We start from the raw sequence: 13,392 nt of genomic DNA on the forward strand, positions 1-13,392 counted from the left end.
AGAATGTGAACTTGTTCAAACAGATGACATGCATTCATTCATTCGTGCCCAAAATTGAGTGCTGATGAAAACACACATATATATGTGTATTTCATATGATGTATGAAAACACACATATACACACACCCTTCCCTAGGTATATACACTTGTTTTACTGTAACAATTTACATGAGTGATATACAAAGGTACGTGGGCTTATGTTTCCGTATTTGTTCATCTTTATGAACGCACATGTGGGAAGATATGTGTGCCTGCAGTGTATATACATAATGTGTCCACACCCATACATAAGGACATTTATATAGCTATGCTTTTAAAAACATACTTGTGTTTGCGTACGTACACACAAATGTATATGTGCCGAAGAAACGGTACTGTCAGGAAGATTGCCAAATACATTGTCTTTTGAATTCTTCAGATTCTAAGAACCATTTGTGCCCACCAAACCTGTCACCTAGCTTTCTCTAACAGGGCCAAGAGGGAATTCAGGCCTTATCCTTCACCTCTGTAATTTGTGAGGCCTTTATCTTAAGCAGGAGATGAATCACTCCATCTGTGACAGACAAATGGGAGAAAGCGAACCGCCTGCTGCCTGCCGCTCTGCCATGTCACAAGGATGCCCCTCCTTACTGTTTTCATACAGGAAGTCTGTCAGCAGCCATGTCCACGTAAAAGCTGTTTCCACACACATCGATGTGGCATACTCCCTTCCTACTTTTGCTAATAATAAGCCTGGCCTGAAATACTGGATTCTTAGATTCTTCCCCATCCCCATATAAACCAAGCCTGAGGAACTCTTTGTGCCCAGAGGTGCAAACTACACCCTTCCTCAGGGTCAGAAAATTCATCTACACAGTACACCCAACTTCATAGGTGAGCAATGTCCCTTTGTAAAACTGCAGGAATAATAGGACTGGAACGTTACATGGTGTGAATCTCCCAACACCTTCCACAGCTCACAAAATCGAATCTGCACTGAAACACTTCACAGAATCTGGAAGTAATGCCTGAGCAAGTTCCACCCTCCCAAAGGGAAATGGGATATGCATGCACCTGCAACAACCCCAAAGGCTTGCAATTAAAAAGCAAGTAACAAACAAACCAAAAACCCCCAACAACTTGGGTCTCAACTAGTTCTCCAAAAGTCTATTACAGAAATGAGATTTCTGTCTCCACCAAACCTGCCAAGAAAGGACGACTACACCTTCTTGGCCCATTTGTGCCATAAAACATAGAACTCAATTACTCCCAGAACTGGACCCAAGGTGCCAGAAAGTTTGCCCGAAAAACCAGAAAAATTTCAATGGGAAACGACAGGGAGGTGGAAATGAACAAGGGGAAAACGTTCAACAATCAATCTGGAGGGAAGGCATGGCAGAAGAAACAGAGAAACTTTCCTGAGTACCTAGGAAGCACTGGTGTGAGCTGAGATTACTGCTGGGTTCCAAACTAGAAGCACTGAAGTTAAGAACTGGGGAAGGGGAACTGCTTCCTTCTGTGAGTTAGGCCATCAACTTTTAGAAACCACTCTTCTTTAGTGATCCCTGGAAACTAGTTAGTGACGAAAGTTTACCTTAATTATCCAATTATTTACCTTAATTATTATTTGAAGGCTAGGCATTATTTTGTGCAGTTTCCTGGAGTACCTCCTGGGACGTGCTGTGGAATGTGCATTTTGGCTAGTGCTGGGCAAGGCCTCCAAGATGCACATGCATCTCTTGTGCTCACATGCTGCACTCGCACGCGTTCCTTCTGTATTCAATCTTATTAAATTGTAATATGTTAATACTCTCAGGATTGGTGTCCTTTCCAGATGCATCACAGATATAAGCATTCCCAAGTCTGGCTTGCTGATCCAAGGCATATAACCTGGACAGAGCAGGGCTCCTGAAGCACTGAGCTTAGAGAGTCATGTTCTACCTACAGCTAGATTCGATGACACCACCAGAACACTGTCTGAATCTATATATACACCTATAATGATTCTGCAAAAGGCAGACCACCTAGATGACTGCACCCTACATATTTATCAGGAACTGGCTCACGCTTGGAACTCAAGACTGCCGAGGTCTAATAAGTTGTAAAAAGAAATTGGCAAACTGTTACTTAGGAGAGAATGCATTCAGCATTGTACAAAGTGAGCATATGTTAAAAAGTTCCTTTTAAAAGATCCCTCGAATTCTATGGAATTATCTCCTTTGCATCTCTCTCTACTTTATATGTAGGAATGCCTGTGACAATTGCAAGTTTTATGACCACTCTCCTGAGTGCCCATAGTACAAGTATTCACATGACGAACCAAACATTTTTTCCACTTGTCTCATTTAAAACCATTTTGTTAGCCAGTCAGAAATCAGAGGAACTATACAGAACAGATAACAAATAATACAATAATTGTACTATATTAGAAGAGAACTGTTCATTAACTTTAAAGGCTAAATATAACGGCCAGATTTATAGCCCAATAAACCTGCGAGGTGAAAGCATTATAACTGCAAAACCAGACGTTAGTGAAGGTCAGTTTGTTCAAGACCATTCACAAAGTAAAGAGTAAAATTTACCAATGTTTTTCCTGCTTTAAGAAACTGACAACTTATAAATATTGTAGTCTGCCTCATTCGAACTTAAAGGTCTTACCTATTGCTAAAAGGTATCATTTTTTCTTCCTCAAATTGTCCTCCCATGTTTTCTTTCCAGAACACTCACCTCCTAGTTCGGTTCTGAGTAGCTTGCTGCTGCTGTTGCACTTGCTGCTGCACTTGCTGTTGCTGGACCTGCTGTGGTGCAGTGCGTTTTCTTGTTGATTCCATCACAGTCTGAGGCATCCCAGGTCGCACTGAGGGGCTTCCAACGTATGGGGGGCCTGGGGGACCCATGGGAGCCCCCTGATGGGGCATTCGAGCTCCTGATGGCATCCCAGGTCGCTAGAGAAGAAGCGAAACAGAAAGAAGAGCCAGTTTGGTCCCCGTTTCTTCAGCTGCAAAGACATTTGTACATAATCAGACACTAGCTCCAGCAGCTTCCCCATTTTGACCATCCTGATAAGCACTAAGCAGCAACACAGAGCACATGAGCTCTGGACTGGTATTTCCTGGACATTGTAAAGAGGCATTCAGTGTTTAAGTAGAGAGGAAACAGGGATGAAAAATACTAGGCTTGGGAAAACACTCAGTGGTCAGTAACATATCCAGGCCAGCTTACAGCAGAAAGCTCTACCTTCAGACCGAAGAAAAAGCTCCATGGCAGCTACACACAGTCCAAACTGGTGCAGTTCACATGCTAATCAAAACTACAAGCAAGCTCACATTTACAGTGCCTCAGATTTTGCACTGACTACCAGGCTGCTTTGATCAGTAGGGAGACTGTAACAAGCAAAGGTGAACCATGAAAACACTATGATAAAACGTTTTCCATTAAAAGCCCTCTCCTTCACCTACACTGGAGAGCAGTGTAAGTTCACAAAGTGACAAGAATCCTTTAAGAAAAGGTCACGTCTCTGATCAAGCCTCTTAAATAAAAAAAAAAAAAAAAGCGGTCATTTGTCAGCAGCCCCTGCAGGCATTCTAAAGTCCTGACATTTATGTTGACTTCAGAGTGCTCTGAAGAAACACTTTTCGGTCAAATCACAAGCTTAATGCTGTACAATACACACAGTAAACTCTATTCTAAATACTGAAAGTTTATAATCGTCAAGGAAAAACACCAGTAAAATAATCACCACCTGTAAAATGCAATTTAAAACAGAGAGAAGAGCTTAGTTTCATTCTAAGAATTATCAAGATGTTTATTATATGTCTGCGTATATGTGAATATTCAGACAAATACACACACACTCCATAGGCATTTGAGCCAGTATGTGAATAAGAATAATCATACACAAAAGCCTTTTGAAAGTCAAGTCCCTCTACAAAGTCTTTTAAGGAAACCAAGAAGCAATGGCTTCCATTATGGATAAATAATTGGTTGAAGGATAGAAATGAGGTAAAAGTAATTGGTTTTGAAAATAAAAAGAAGGCACATGCAGAGTTTTGCTGGGACTCAGGCTTTTCAGCATATTTATAAGCAACCTGGGGAAAAAAGGAGGGGGGAGAAGAAGCAAGGAAGTGAAAAAGTTTGTTGGTTTATTCAAGCTGGCAAGGATGAAGGCCAGCTTCAGAGAACTGCAGAGGGACTTTATGAGACAGAATGAACACTTAAAAGGAAGATGAAAATGGATTTCAATACATATTGAAGTGAATTACACAGGAAAAAACAATCCAATCATCACATACAAAACTGTTGCCCAACAGAAGCAAGATCTCGGAGCTTAATCAGTAACTTCCAGGGGGGAGGGATCAGTTCACTGCTTACTAGAGGTCAAAAAAAGCCATTAAACAAAAGAAATGACAAGGAAGGGAACAGAGAACATCACTATGCCACTGTCCATGGTTTGCCCACATGTTGAATGCTGTGTGCAGTTCTGGTTCCTGCAGTTCAGTAATGGTAGAGTAGATCTGAAAAAAGTACAAAGAATGGCATGAAAATGATTAAGATACGGAACTGCATCCACATAAGTAAAAGTAAATATACTATGATCTTCCACCTGGAAGGAGGTGATCCAAGGTAATCTAAGGGGGCATTTGCTAGATAGAGATCTGCAAAATCATGAGTGGCCTGGAGAGGGCAGTTGGGGATTGACTGTTCACTGCCCCTTCCAGAATAATAAACTATGGCCATCAGAGGAGGCTAGGAGGAGTCAGGCTCACAGACAACCAAAAGAGGGTATTTTGCCACACAGTGGGTACTCAGCCTGCAGAACCCGTTTCCAAAGGGGTGCTAACGACACAGAAAACATATTTGGCTCAGAAACTTCTCTGAGTTATCAACAGCTAAAGATTGAGAAAGTACTTGGGAGAAGTACACTAGTGGTCTCCAAAGTGAGGTGCGTGCACCCCAGAGGGTATGCAAGACAGTCCTTTGGGGGGTGGGAAGAAAATGGGTTTTGCGCTGTTAATAAAATAAAATAAATATTTTAAAAATAGTTTATTTCATCTTTATCTCATCTTTTTATAATTTCTGAACATATAATTATGATAGATATTATAATAATGTATAATTCTAAATATAATTTGGACCTGCATCTCCAAATTAACCACCCATATCCATTGTAGTCCCCAAAGCCCCCAGTTCAGTACCCTCCCTGATCATCACAAGTCTTAGATATTCCTGGCGCTTGTATGCATGAAGGAAAACGGGAGAAAGAAAGAAGGGGAATGACTGATCAGCAAAGAACCAATGGCTATAATTGGTACGGACAGAGAAGGAACGCTGAGGTAGGAGAGAGACCAGCACAGAAGCCAAGCAGGTGATCTCAGCAAGTATTCACGTAGGAAACCGATTGTGGGCATGGCCACTGAGCAGAGAAGCAGCAGGAGGCAGCAAACAGGCAAAACTGAGGCTTTGTGCAGAGCTGGAAGCATCTTCTCCCATAAACACGGAGCTATGAAAACTGCTGGAACAGAGCAGCTCTCTCCATTCCCACGTACTCACCCCCACCCTCTGACCCAGGCAGAGTCAGCAGAAACAAATGGCCCAGAAAATGCTTCTCACTTGAGCTTGTATTTAAGATCTCTCTGTTGTCTGTCAGTCTACACATTGTGGCCTTCTTCCAGCAAAGAGCAGACCATTGGGCCTGCTGTTGCCTGTCAATCAGCCGGGGACATTTGACAGTCATTCAGAAGAGACAAGATCCTGAGCACAGCCATCTCATATTCATCCCTCCTGGAGACTGTCTGGCCACAAGGATCAGACTGCAGGCCCACTTTTCTGTTTCTATAAAGGATACTTTAAGGCCTGGAGAACAAGCTCAGCAAGCCAAACCTACTCCCAATCTAAGTCTGACATCTTTGAACTTCCTTCAGTTCCCTTTGTTAAGTATCAAAATAGAGAAATGTAGAGAAAGGGCAAAACTGAGAAAAAGGAGACAGCTCTAGCAAAAGCATATTCAATCTCACCCCTTGCCTGCCCCATTCCTTCCCCTCCCTTCTCATGTTCCTATCTCCAGTATCACCCGTAGATAAAATATTACTCACTACGCAACTGCCATCTCCCTGCTGCAAGCCCACCAGACTCCCAATATACAGAAATGCTTTCTCTATCTAAACTCTTCTAAAAGAACACACAAGCAGTACCTTACCTTATCTAAAAGCTTACTTTGCTCTCAAACACATCTGCAAGACAGTGACAGACAATACATCAAATTTTTCACAATACTGACATAAAAAAAAAAAGTCTTGACACTGAAGAGTCTTACAATACCATTATGTCTTTTGAAAGAGATCTTGAAGATGCACCTGTCTACGGGTTAGGATCTGTCTCTCCCCTCTTCCTCAGAGGGATGGAATCTGTCCCGAACAAGTATCATCCATGGTGAAGGCTGCAGTGCAAAACAGCACTGACACATCCTCCTTCCTGGGAAATCATCTACCCTAGACCCCTCTACCCAACCCAACTCTGTTCTTTCCCACAGACCTATCCCCTTTTTTCCTCCATTGATTCCCTATACATGTTTTACTCTGCACTACTTCAAACACTTTACTGGACAGAGGGCAAAACCATTGTGGGCCACAGAAGATGAGAGAGAACACAGTACATACCCAGCGGAAGGGACCACTCTCACACTCTGAGAAGATGAAGAAAAGAGTACAGTGGAGCTGCCTGCAGAGCAGCTAGGCAAGGCCAAACAGTACAGCAGACAGACAAAGGCACACAACCAATATTTCATGCATGCATACTGGTCCCTAAGAATTCTGCCGATTGCCTGCATTCCTCTACTCAGTCCATCAGTGCCCTGGCTACACCCTTCCAAAGCTGAGCATACTGTCAGTGCAGCAAGCATACCACCTCCCCAACAACTGCTGTCAAGTCCCTGTCACTACCTTCCACTGCCCAGTTTCCCAAGCCACACATTTGGCTTTTCTACTTTCTTCCCTGCCTGAACCTCCGGTCATATCAGAGGACTGCTTCTTTTCTCTTCCTCTTTGTCATTCTTCAAGTGAACTTCTCCTGTCTGATGACAGAAATGAGACAACATTGGAGTGGTGCTTTTCTATGTGTTTCTACTGCAGAGTCTTTTCTCAAGGGACATCAACATCGTAGCAGCCAAAATGCTGAAGCAGAAAAAAGGAAGGTTCCTGTCTGGACATACCAGATAAAGGAAAATAACCTGGAGAACTGATGGGTAAAAGAAAGCATCAAGAAAAGAAAAGCAAAAACACCTACAAGACCCTCAGAAAGGGACTGAACAGGGAGCAGGGAGTCACTACAATGCACTATAGCACTGAGCTGTGCCTACAGCAATCTCCTGTTCTCAAAGACATACTCTATCCATCTTGGCACCATGCAGGAGGACTCTGATGGCATGCAGTGAACATCCACAGCCTTCTTTTTAACAGAGAAACTGACAGATTTTGACAAGAAGAACAACAATTACCAAGTATACAAACAGCATTTTTTTTAAACTAAAAATAGAACCTACCTTGGCTAGACAACACATCGTGTCAAGGCATTACAGTAGCTACTCATTTCTATAAGGCAAAAACATAAGCAAGAGGAGATGCCAGATGCTGTCTGGAGATAAGAACGGGTCACTAGAAGTATCTGGAACAGTTAAGAAATATAGACTACACTGATATTGTCTGATGGCAACAGGTTTCTGACTGCACAAACAGTTTCCCAACTGAATGTGCCATTTCAAAATGGAGTCTTAGAACTACAAGAAAAAGTTGTAGACGGCTTCTCTCCTCTCCTATAACTAACTACAGATGTTACGTCATAGGAGTTCCTTTTCTTTAATGTCTATGAATCTTTTAGAGATTTAGTAAGCAGAAACACCAGTATTGCAATTCTTCCTGCTTGTCTGCCATATTCACCTTCCCCCATTTCCCCAAAGCTCTCACATCCTAGAATCAAGGTCCAAGTGTTCCAGGTTCCACCCATTTTTAAATAATGTTCATGACAATCCAAAAATCTTTAACTTAGTAAACATCACATTTACAGAACTGTGAACTGTATCTTGAGACAAAGTTAAGTGACCACCTTTCTATTGCATGCATGTCCACTCACAGCTCTGAGTAATCAGACACCAAACATCAAACCAAGCACTTGGATGCAACCAAAGAAAAAAAAAAATTTGGAATTGAAACTAACAAACCTTATATACCATACTTGAGTTCCATCAGCTTGCTTGTTTTAATAGATCTGATCACATCCACTACTGTGATATAAGGTATGGAATGGATTTTGTGTGAAGAACTACCAGAATGTGCCTCCTGACTCTGTAAAAAGGATGGCTTTGGGAGAGGAGAGGTAACAACAGAGCTCTGCAACATCATGACTAGCATGGCGAGAGAAGAGGCTGATCAACAGCTCACTGTCTCTTCCCTTACAAGAATTAGACAACAGCTAGCAGCTGGCAGGATCAGGTACTTCTTTATGTAAGATAAGCTGCAAAAATTCCTTACACAAAACACTGTGAATGCTAAAAGTTTATATGGGTTCAGGAAGACATCAGTGGACTAACCTACATAAATAAAATCCATATAGAGGTACTAAACATAGAGGGTAGCTTTGGGTCCGAAAGCTCCAGAGCTACAAAGTGCAGAGTATTTGGAAGACACATCACTAGGTTTTTGCCTTGTTCCTGTACCTCCATGCAGTCTTCTGCTGCTCCCTGCAACTGGGAACACTGGGCTAAACGATCCAGTGTGACTGTTTTCATATTGCTACGGTGTTTCTTTTTAAAAAAAAACAGAATAGCAATTGAAGCATCTCACAGATCAATTACATCTGTGCACCTATATTCATCAGCAAATCCATTCTCTCAATGAGCAACTCAAATTTGTTTAACAAGCCCATATTGTATAAAATCACATTGATCTCTGTTAAAGCCCTAGCTAGAATTAATATGATTTTCTTTTCTTAATTACATGTGAACTTTTCTGTATTTGTTAGCCTGTAATTAGTCCAGGGCTAGGAAAGGACAAACCTTCAGTTTCTACTGGCAGCTTGCTTACATGGTTGAATGCTGTACAATGTTTTCACTCTACCAGTGTTCTGCAAGTACCTTCCCAATCAAATTTCTTCATTGCCGTAACGTCCCTTGATTTTTGCAGGCTGCCCTACACTTAGCTCAAACATCTCCTTGTTTAACAGCACAGGGAATACATACGCAGCAAACCATTGACTCCAGTTCAGGCCCTGTTCCCTGACAATGTCCTAGCACAGAGAACCGTGCAGACAGCCCTGTGTTAGGGAAGTGGAACAAACTGCCCCCCCCCAAAAAAGACAGTTCATGAGGCTCTTTTCTAGCCTTTCTACTGTTAGCTGATTTATGCTCTGACAAGATAGTATTTATATCCATGATAATATAAAAATTAGTGGGATATTCTTCATTAGCAAACTTCTACTTTTTTCAAACCTAACATTCTCCTCACCTCACTACTTCTAGTAGTGATCTCTACAAACTGATGACTGGCTGGAAGAAACAGCCACTTTTAACCACTTAAAACAGATCACCATTCAATTTGGGGAGAATATCTTTAGTTCTTCCCACTCTAATAAAACAAATATAATTTTTATAATATACTTGAGGTCATCCAGTCCTTCCTCATCTCAGAGAAGTATCACCAGTATATCCATCATCTTTGATAGATACTCACTTCTTTAACCAGTGCCTAAAAGCCTCCAGTGACAGAGATTTTACAATTTTCCAAATCAGTCTCCATCCTTAGATATTATAAAAAAATCCTGTTCTCTTTCAATGAAGTCTTCACAGGCCTCCCACTACTACTGCCCTCTGAGTTACCCCTCTTTCTGCTTGTTAGTCATGCAGATGACCAAAATCAGAAAAATGTTCTTGTAAGTGTACGCCACGGATTTACTATTGCTTCTGTATTATTCTCTGCCCCATTTCTTAATCAGGCTAACAGTTTACTTGCTTTCTTAGTAGCAGAGGCTGTATGAGGGGATGCAAAACTTGTTTATGAAATTCATTGCTCATCCCCTTTTCCAAATCACTGATAAAACTATTAGACACTCCATACGTATCTTTGGGGCACGAGACCTGTCTTTTTGTCTGTTTTAACATTGGCAATGAGTTATTTATCACTATATTAAATATTTGTTTACATGATGGCATGCTTTGAGACCCTTCTTTCACTGTAGTAAATGCCATGTCATACAACAGTTTCTGTACTTACCATAAAATTCTATGACTGGATTTGAGAGGTAGATAACCAGACAAAAAGAAGACTGAGGATAAGCAAAGGAGTCACATAAGTGATACATAGGTTTGTATAAATTAGCAGTCTTGGTGTGTAACTAATATTAAACTGTAGACATTAGCAGGAACTATGCAAAAACACATCTTAGCAGAAAATAAATATGGATAATGACTTATGTTAACAGGAGGAGCTTCCTAAGCATGGCACAGAGGACAAAGAACAAGATAGCTATGGGAAAAAGAAGGTGATTTGAACTGACAGCAAGTATATTGTAAATACAGATATGACTTGATAGTTAAGAAAGGGACATAGACCTTTATAGGTGTATCTTGTGTATAAAAGGCAAGAAGATTGGTTTTGGAAGGAAGATAAAGTGGGAACAGAAAAAGGACACAGAAGCAGATTAAAAAGGTCAGAACAACAGGACAAGAAAACGAACCTCTCAGCAGCTTCTTGTGTGAAGATGACACAGGCAAGGTCGACAGTACAAGGCACCAAAGAGAAGATTGCTGCAATTGAGTCACAGGAAGACAGATGTCTGGACAAAAGCTTTGGCAAGATCTGCACCATGGACCTTCTCAAGGCTATATGGGAAGAAACCTGTTTGAGTAAGAAAATGAAAAAAAAAAGCAAGAAAGAAAGAAAAAAAAAAAAAGGGAGACAAAGGTAACATCCGTTGAAGGGATCCAGTCAGCAGAGAGGCCTATGATAGGCTCTAGAGGACAGAAGAAACTGAGAAAAGGAAGGGCATGCAGGAAGATTAATAACTTGGTTCGGGTCAACAAAATTTAAGGCAACAGCTGGACACCCAGAGGGAGATGTCACAAAGACAGCCTGAAATGTACTACTGGACAGCAGAAAAAGCATCAATAAAGAGATAAATCAACATAAATGTGGTGATTAAAGCCATATTTATCCATAAAAGTGCTAGACGAAGAGCAGAGAGGAACAAAAAAAAAGGACAAAGTAAAGGATGAAGCCTTTGGGAGAAAAAAAAAAAATTCTCTCTTCCCACAAATACAATGTGCAAGACCCTGATGAAACAGAACAGGAGTAAAAGAACTGTAAAAATAAATAACTGAAAGAAATTTAATCTTTTTAAAAGAAGAACTGCTAACCAGAGGTGTAACAAACTATCAAGAACTCAAGCAGGATGAGAACAGAGTTATCACAGTTGAGATTTTTAACCATTAAGAGATTTCACCTTTCAGAGGTATCCTATTTGACTGGGACAAACAAGGAAGAAGACATCTTCTAAGCTGGCAATATGGAAAAGAACAAAGGCAGGATCAGGTGCACAAGAGCAAAGGGCGAAATGACCTTAGCAAAGCAACATATGTTTCCAGAAAGATCAAGTGAATCCAAGAGCTAACTGCCCTTAGGAAATACTACAAAATTATCCTATTCATTTAAGTGTTCGCATGGCAAAAAATTTCCTCACAACATTCTACCTGTATTTACCTCTCCCTCTCCCCATTTTTTTGGGGGGGGGGAAGAACCCTGCAATAACCAAATCAAATAATGTTATCACAGATAAAATAAAAAATAAGTAATCTGAAGAGGTGATTTTTCGCCTTAAATTACAGCAGAATCTGACTCCAAGGAATTCCAGTAAAGTCTGCTATGTAACTTGATTTTTCAAGGAATTAATTCATATGATGACACACTGTAGATGGTAATAAAACTCGATAGCCAGCAATATGTAAACTCAAGATAATAGCTGTGATGGCACATTCTCTTATTTGGTAGGATACAGGACCTGAAGAGATAAAATGAAGTTATAACTTTTTAAATAATTTTTAAGTAATGAAGACTGACTACCCCAACCTGTGTTTTGATCAAAATGAACCTGAGATGAGGGAGAAACTAAAGGAAAGAACAAACAAGGAAGCAAAGGCAGAACTAAATGAGAACATAATGGAGGAAAGGAGAGGGTCATACATGAGGTGTTCAGGCAACAGAATTACAGATGAGAAGCCCCAGCCACACTAACAAGTAGCGGGAAGATGACAAACAAATGCAGATAAGGCAGACTTCTCTAGCATCCAAGTAAGTAATGGAAATGAGTTCTGCTATATTCATTCTGGTATAAATTAAAAATTCCCATGCTTAAGAGGCTAGCATGCTACTTTCACATGAAGTCCATCTAGATGTGGAAGAAGCAAATTCATATAACTATTTTTGCCACTCTTCTTGATACTAAAGGAAGACCACTGATGTGCAAATGCCAACAGAAACCGTGGAAAAGGCAAAAGCATCCTATATGCCCACCCCTCCCAATTTGCCTATGGTTCTGCCCAGCTGTAGCCATCCTGAGCCAGACTACCTTAATGAACCCACACATCCACAATAAAACCACTGCTACAGACCTACACACCGGCTCTTCAGTCATCCCTGTACATCTGCCGCTCTCGCAACAGACTGCTCCTGCACACTGGCACCACATGACCTGTTCACGGTTCTCACAAACACAGAATGCCACCTAAAAGTCTTTAGCCTTGCAAGTCCCACCATATCCAGGATCTGCAGGACACACACTAGATCCTACAAAACTGGAGTAAGCCTGAATTACAGAGACAACTTAGGAGCCTGCCGTGAGCTCCGCACATTTCTATGAGCTTTGCACAAGAGCCCCCACCTGATGTCTTCAAAAAGGTGTCACAGAAGTGCCAGAATCCTCAAGAGAGAAAACACTCAGGACTATCAGTAACGAAACAATATCTGCATTCCTTGGGGCTCTTATTTAACAGTCTTATTTTTGTTAAATGTGTATAAATACAAGAAATCCAAGTGTTATAAATGGTGACTCCTCTCAATCACTAGAGAGTCATTTAAAGAACATCGTTTCCAATGGCAGCAAAACAGGGTTAGCATTTCCCCTTAAATGGAGATCGAAGACCTGATTCTTAAAAGCTGGAAGATTTTTAAAGACCTGAAGGATTGCTTTAATTAAGCATGGCACCCTGAAATTCTCTCATGGGTGAGTTCCCATAGACTGTTACAGATCTGCAGAGCTAATCTCTTCAAGCCCCTGAAAGTCACCTGTTAAGTAGCCAGAGGATACATAAGAGCCAAGACTGGAGACAAGAACCAGAGGCAGTACCACAAGGCTTCATCAGCCTTTCATCAG

At 41.1% G+C, this 13,392-nt stretch overlaps 1 protein-coding gene across 9 annotated transcripts in view; it reads right to left on the minus strand.

Moving 5' to 3' along the window:
- SMARCD3 (SWI/SNF related BAF chromatin remodeling complex subunit D3) overlaps positions 1 to 13,392 on the minus strand; it is a 117,796-nt gene that overhangs the window by 59,760 nt on the left and 44,644 nt on the right. For 6 of the 9 annotated variants that reach the window (XM_075042351.1, XM_075042368.1, XM_075042359.1 and 3 more), the window contains one exon: positions 2,707 to 2,924. In XM_075042351.1, the coding sequence (XP_074898452.1) occupies positions 2,707 to 2,915 (209 nt within the window). In that variant the 5' untranslated portion in view covers positions 2,916 to 2,924. Of the gene's footprint in view, positions 1 to 2,706; positions 2,925 to 5,529; positions 6,274 to 6,332; positions 8,128 to 8,191; positions 10,486 to 13,392 lie in introns of those variants that run through there. The other 3 variants (XM_075042340.1, XM_075042385.1, XM_075042393.1) reach the window with 3 other exon arrangements.

This window comes from Buteo buteo, chromosome 2 (assembly GCF_964188355.1).
Source record: "Buteo buteo chromosome 2, bButBut1.hap1.1, whole genome shotgun sequence".
NCBI lineage: Eukaryota > Metazoa > Chordata > Aves > Accipitriformes > Accipitridae > Buteo > Buteo buteo.